We start from the raw sequence: 7033 nt of genomic DNA on the forward strand, positions 1-7033 counted from the left end.
CACAGTAAATGTTTTGTGCAACTCGTACATGGGTTATAAATAACGATATGAAGTAATTCAGCGTCGCCCCTCATTTAATTCTATAATCTCTAACGAGTTATTTCACAGTAAATCAGGGATTCTCAAACTTTTTCCGACACCCAACGGACATTATGAATTTCCGGAGACCCCCAAAGCCTTGACCCTCGTGACTGTCGTGACTGTCGTGATCGTGATCGGTCGGGGCGGCACGGACGTACCCGAGTCTCGAGTTCTTCTCTTTAATTAACGTTGAAAACCCCGTAGTTAATAAACGTTCCGGCGTGTTTCCGTGTTAGACTCGCCGTCGAGGAACGCACGGACGCGGATGGACGGCGTAAACGTCGTGCGTGTTTGTTCCAGCTCTTATACGCGGTTCTCCGTAACGTTTTCGAAATATCACCGCACCGAATCCATCTTTATCGGGAATACGACGTTCTTTAGTATGCGTTCGTAAAAACGTGAGAATAAACAAAAAAGAGGAGGAGCTTGTTACGAGGGTCTCTCTCTAAACATGTTTGTAGATCAAGCGACTGGAAACAGCGTCACGAGCCCGAGCTGAACCCTGACACCGGAAGTGGAGCTGCTTTAGGGAAAGGGGGATTTTATATATCTGGCAACCAAGTTGGAGAAAAATCTCTGCTTTCTCACTACTCACACATGGACAGATGTGCAGAGTGACTTCAGGAGTGTGTGAGAGAGTGTGAGAGAGCGAGTGTGAGAGTGTGTGAGAGAGTGTGTGAGTGTTAGCCCGGTTCTTTCTCGCTTGTTTGCTCCGTCATGTCCCGCTCGAGGCTGATCCTGAGTGCGGTGCTCGCGCTGTGGGCGTGCGGCTCGTGCAGCCCGGGGCCGGTGGAGGACGTGCGCGTGGACCCGTACTCACGGCCGAAGCGCTGCATCAGAGAGGTGAAGAGAGGAGACCTGGTGAGGTATCACTACAACGCCACGTTTACTGACGGAAAACAGTTCGACTCCAGGTGAATATCCATCCATACATTTGCATTAATTTGCATAAATATACACCCGCACGTGCAGTAATGATGCAGCAGATCAGACCAGGGATGGAGAGGAAGAGATATATATATTTATTCTCCATGTAAATTCCCTGTCCCGGTCCTCGTGACTTCATGAGCAGTTTGTGTAGCTCAGGGTCAGGATGTCGTGGCCTACAGTGCAATTCAACCTCCAGAACCATCGCAGAACCCCACTCCTACCGTTCCTGCATCACAGAACCCCACTCCTTTAGTTCCTGCATCGTAGAACCGCACTCCTACAGTTCCTGCATCGTAGAACCCCACTCCCACAGTTCCTGCATCGCAGAACCCCACTCCTTTAGTTCCTGCATCGCAGAACCCCACTCCTTTAGTTCCTGCATCGTAGAACCGCACTCCTTTAGTTCCTGCATCGTAGAACCGCACTCCTACAGTTCCTGCATCGCAGAACCCCACTCCTTTAGTTCCTGCATCGTAGAACCCCACTCCTACAGTTCCTGCATCGTAGAACCCCACTCCTTTAGTTCCTGCATCGTAGAACCGCACTCCTACAGTTCCTGCATCGTAGAACCCCACTCCCACAGTTCCTGCATCGTAGAACCCCACTCCTATAGTTCCTGCATCGCAGAACCCCACTCCTATAGTTCCTGCATCGTAGAACCCCACTCCTATAGTTCCTGCATCGTAGAACCCCACTCCTATAGTTCCTGCATCGCAGAACCCCACTCCCACAGTTCCTGCATCGTAGAACCCCACTCCTACAGTTCCTGCACTGTAGAACCCCACTCCTTTAGTTCCTGCATCGTAGAACCCCACTCCTATAGTTCCTGCATCGCAGAACCCCACTCCTATAGTTCCTGCATCGCAGAACCCCACTCCCACAGTTCCTGCATCACAGAACCCCACTCCTACAGTTCCTGCATCGTAGAACCCCACTCCTACAGTTCCTGCATCGTAGAACCCCACTCCTACAGTTCCTGCATCGTAGAACCCCACTCCTACAGTTCCTGCATCACAGAACCCCACTCCTACAGTTCCTGCATCACAGAACCCCACTCCTACAGTTCCTGCATCACAGAACCCCACTCCTACAGTTCCTGCATCGCAGAACCCCACTCCTACAGTTCCTGTACACGTTCCTGCTTCTACACAAACCTCGCGCTTTATCTTAAAAACTCCAGATGTAGGCTATAAGTTCTACTGAAGTGTGTTGTTGCAGCCAGTGAGCTGTAAATGAGTGTATTCGTGGTACACGCCCACAAAACTCCATAAAAGGCAAAAACACAGAAAGCGAAATGACGAGTAAAAGTTGATTTGAAAAAAGTACACTTTGTTAAACACGGCGGCCATTTTGTGACCTGATTTTTCATTCCTGGTTTCGGGGACAGCGCTCCTGTGTCGCAGCATCTGAAATTGTTTTCTGGATTCGAGCAAACGTTTATAAAAAAGTGTCAGAAAATGTTCATCATTTTTTGGAAAACATTCTGGACTCTTAAAAAAAAAAAAAAAAAAAAACACAAAAAAAAAAACACACACCACTCAAGGCTCCTTAAAATGTCACCAAGCTACTGAAAAAGTGCTTTTCTAGAGCCCCTAGAAATGTTTCTGTGCTCTCCTGCAAAGACCAAAAAGTTCACCAGACCCTAAAAAAAAAATTGAAGTGTTCTGATAAAAGTTCATGGAAGAAACAAAAACTCATGGGCTAACATAAAAAATGTATTGTTACACACGTTCTTTAAAATGTTCCTGGGTTCCTGAAGAAGTTCTTCGGTTCACAGACGTAGCTGCAGGAGCTCCAGCTCCGCCCCGGGGACGGTACTTGTGACACAACATTAAACGTAACTGTAAATTGATAAAAAGTATAAAGTGTCACTGCTGAGTAAATGAAAATTGTGTAATAATGAACATGTTACTGTGGTATAAACGGAATAAAACACTTCTACCAGGTTACTGATTGTGTGTGTGTGTGTGTGTGTGTGTGTGTGTGTGTGCTGCAGTTACGACAGAGGCACAGCGTTCTTCGTGAAGGTCGGTGACGGACGTCAGCTTGCCGGAGTGGACAAAGGCATCGTGGGAATGTGTGTGAGCGAGCGCAGGAAGATCACCGTCCCACCACACCTGGCTTACGGCAGTCAGGGAGCAGGTATCACACACACACACACACACACACACCCTTCTCTTTTTGTTACTCTGCCTCACTATCTTTCTTTCCGTTTCTCGGTTTCCCCTCATCCCACTCTCTCTCTCTCTCTCAGGTGACACCATTCCTGCTGACTCGACTCTGGTGTTTGATCTCGTCCTACTCGATATCTTCAACATGGCCGACCGTGTAAAGACGCAGGTGATCAAGACGCCGCAGAACTGCACGCGCTCTGTCACGAGGACCGATTTCGTCCGCTTCCACTTCAATGGAAGTCTGCTAGACGGCACGCCGTTTGACTCCAGGTGAGAGGGAGAGGACGGAGGAGGAATCGGGGGCGTAAAAAAAACCCACTCTGTTATTACAAACGTCGTTATAGGTCCACTGTGGGCGTGTCCCAAACCACACGCCCTGTTCGCTGTATAGGACGCGTACACACCATCAGAAATGTCTCATCATCATCATATAAAATAAAATGTAAAGAAATGAAATGTCCTTATACCTAGCAGCAGATTGTGTGTGTGTGTGTGTGTGTGTGTGTGTGTTTCAGTTACGATCGCTCTCAGACGCAGGACAATTTAATCGGAGACGGCTGGTTGATTAAAGGACTGGATGAAGGGCTGTTGGGGATGTGTGTGGGGGAGATCAGAAACTTCGTCATCCCTCCGTTCCTGGCCTTCGGAGAGAAAGGATACGGTAAAAACAAAACAAAACACACACCCCGAAAAATAAATAAATAAATAAACCCCACCACAACCGTCTCGAGCAGCTATTCTCATGGACCGATCTTCAGTCATCAAGGGTGCCAATACTTTAATCTGGGTGACGGTATAGAGACGTTTAAGCGCACGTTTTCCGAGGCTACAGTTTACGATTAAATCTGCGTTTTAACTACGCAGCTGAGACGAACGAGTGGTTAATAATCGTTTCGTCCGTTGTTCAGGGAAAGAGATCCCGCCTCACGCCACGGTGGTGTACGACATCCTGCTCGTGGACCTGCACAACCCTAAAGACGACATCAGTGTGGAGGTTCGGGAAATCCCCGAGCCCTGTACGCGCAAATCTATAGCGGGAGACTACGTCCGCTACCACTACAACGGCACCTTCCTCGACGGAGCCGCCTTCGACAGCAGGTCAGCGCACGGTTTCCTTTCGTTAACCTGGAGAAATCGTCCCGCGTTCATTTCTAATTCCCGCTGTTATGAGTAGAGGTCGAGCGATGATAGCCAAGCTGGACGTCCAAAACGAATAAAACACTTCAAATAAAACAACAAAATGAGCCAGTGATGATTTTTATCTCGCCTCTAGAGGCCGCTCTCGTACCGTGTATTTACAGTGTCCCGTCAGTAACAGTGACCTTTTTCCAACGTTATTCCTCCTGATGTTGCTTCTAAAGAAACTCTTTACAGCTGCAGGGAAATTATCCATATGACTGAAGTCTTACCTGCGTTGTTGCTCAAACTGTTTTTCTAGTTACGAGCATAACAGTACGTACAACACGTACATCGGGCTGGGCTACGTGATCTCGGGCATGGATAAAGGGCTGCAGGGCGTGTGTATGGGCGAGAGGAGGAGGATCACCATGCCGCCTCACCTGGCGTACGGACAAGAAGGAGCAGGTACGTTCGAATGTTTAGTACGTTCTGTATACGCGAGAGCTGAACCACGTGACATTCGCTCTCTAATCAGTGTTTCCAGCGGGATGGGGGGACAGACTGTCAGTCACTCCAGCCTCGTACGGCGTCAGCTCATCTGATTATTCCTATAAATATATATATCCAGGTAAAGAAATCCCCGCCTCGGCCGTGCTGGTGTTCGATATCCACGTGATCGACTTCCACAACCCGAAAGACTCGGTGCAGGTGGACGTGACCTTCAGACCCGAGGTGTGTAACGAGACCAGCCAAGTTAACGACTACATCCAGTATCACTACAACTGCACGCTGATGGACGGTACACTGCTCTTCACGTCGTGAGTTCCCCTAGAACACGCCTATTTATCTACGTTTTAACCCCCCCCCAACACCCCCCTCTATCTGTACTTATATATTTAAATTCGTGTGGAGTATTAATGACTTGAAGATGTGTGTGTGTGTGTGTGTGTGGAGCAGGCGTGATTACAGCGTTCCTCAGGACGTGCTGTTAGGAGGAGATAAAGTGATCGACGGTCTGGATGAAGGTCTGAGAGGGATGTGTGTGGGTGAGAGGAGGACCATCGTCATCCCGCCGCACCTGGGACATGGAGAGAAAGGAGGTGAGACGTATGAAAGACAGAGAGACACTTGAACACACAGCGTAAACAATGTAAAAGATTGAATACCATGTTTACCGTGGTGTCGTAATGTTCATGATTCACCCCTGTATCGTCACAGCCGTAACATCCAGGTAAACGTCTCTGATTGATAAACACACACCGTCATTTCCCTCTCTCTCTCTCTCTCGGTCTCAGCGGGAAGTGTTCCAGGCAGCGCTGTGCTGCGCTTCGAGCTCGAGCTCGTCTCCATACAGAAAGGCGTTCCTGAAGGCTACCTGTTTGTTTGGCTGGACGAGACGCCCGGGGCGATTTTCAACGCTTTGGACATAAATCAGGATAAAGAAGTTCCACTGGAGGAGGTCTCTCTCTCTCTCTCTCACACACACACACACACACTCTGTTTTCTATATATAATACTGTTTTAAGCTTCTAGTCCATATAGTAACATGTTCAGAGTTAAAAGCGAGCAGAAGGGGCGGGGCTAGCTGCGTGTATTAACATGTTGATGATTAAATATTTAACCGTTTTCCTGTCACATGGTGATGATTGAATCTCGTACTGCTCGATGAACTTCTTTTACTTTAATAACAGTAAAACAGCGCTCCTCGTGGTGGGCTTTATGTTTCTTTAGCTGCATATAGTGTTGTTCGAAAACGCTGAAGACACGTTAAGTCCTGAATATCTCCAAATTGATCATCTAATACTTCCATCTCATTTCCTCTCCAGTTCTCAGAGTTCATCAAGCGTCAAGTGGCAGAGGGTAAAGGTCGCCTGAAACCAGCTCGGGATCCCGAGAGCGTCATCGGAGACATGTTTAAAAACCAGGACAGGAACGGGGACGGACGGATTACGGCCGACGAGCTGAAACTCAAAGCGGAGGAAGACGCTGAGAAAGCTCTGCATGAAGAGCTGTGAGAGAGAGAGTCTCTGGGTTATAAATACAGCCAGAAATTCTATTCACACACACACACACACACACACACACACGTGTGCATTAAACCAATTCCTCTCGGAGACGAAAACCACTCAGGATTTTGTCTTTTTTTCTAAAAACAAAAAATATCAGCGCATCTAAAGTGTACTTGCACTGTTTTTTTTTTAATGTATTATTTGTATTTTGTAAACAAGAAAATAATGTGGCCTTCGTTCTCCATTCCGTACACATGGAAAGATGTGACAGACGTTATTTTATTATTATTTTATTTTCCATTTTGTAGTAAAGCTGTTTGGTGTGAACTGGGAAATGTTCCTTTGTATAAACTGTGCAGGTTTTTGTTGCAAAACAAGTTCAATAAATAAATAAATAGATGAATTTTTGTTCTAATTTTGGTCTCTTACTTCAGTGATTTTTAAAGTGGGGGCCGCCAGGGGGCGCCTCAACAATTTGGTGTGAAAAATAAGTACATGATTCTCACTCTCAACCACACGCACACACAATCAATTCCTAATGTAGTGTAATGTAAAGCTGTAAGATGTAATTATTAATAAAAAAAAATGGGGATATATTCAGAAGTCTATATTTTTAATAGGTTTTAAAGACATCTTGCAAAAGGGGGGCCTCGGTCAAATGTTAATGCCATTTGGGGGGCCTTGCCCTGGAAAAGTTTCGGAACCCCCGACTTACTTAAG

General features: G+C 47.0%; 1 protein-coding gene across 1 annotated transcript; it reads left to right on the forward strand.

Moving 5' to 3' along the window:
* Window positions 1-614: 614 nt before the first annotated feature.
* On the forward strand, window positions 615-6728 carry fkbp10b (FKBP prolyl isomerase 10b). The gene is made up of 10 exons (XM_017483294.3): window positions 615-995; window positions 3008-3153; window positions 3266-3455; window positions 3701-3846; window positions 4094-4283; window positions 4624-4769; window positions 4933-5122; window positions 5262-5404; window positions 5600-5763; window positions 6131-6728. Exons 1-10 carry the CDS (start codon window positions 799-801, stop codon window positions 6317-6319), a joined length of 1701 nt encoding a protein of 566 aa, XP_017338783.1. The 5' UTR covers window positions 615-798; the 3' UTR covers window positions 6320-6728.
* The last annotated feature ends 305 nt before the right edge of the window (window positions 6729-7033 follow it).

This window comes from Ictalurus punctatus, chromosome 13 (assembly GCF_001660625.3).
Source record: "Ictalurus punctatus breed USDA103 chromosome 13, Coco_2.0, whole genome shotgun sequence".
Taxonomy (NCBI): Eukaryota; Metazoa; Chordata; class Actinopteri; order Siluriformes; family Ictaluridae; genus Ictalurus; species Ictalurus punctatus.

What these genes read in the sequence shown, in the direction of transcription:
- fkbp10b (XM_017483294.3), top strand. Translation starts at nt 799, where the DNA reads ATGTCCCGCTCGAGGCTGATCCTGAGTGCGGTGCTCGCGCTGTGGGCG. An exon ending in GTACGGACAAGAAGGAGCAG is followed by an intron (nt 4,770 to 4,932) that starts GTACGTTCGAAT and finishes ATATATATCCAG; the next exon opens with GTAAAGAAATCCCCGCCTCG. An exon ending in GGTACACTGCTCTTCACGTC is followed by an intron (nt 5,123 to 5,261) that starts GTGAGTTCCCCT and finishes TGTGTGGAGCAG; the next exon opens with GCGTGATTACAGCGTTCCTC.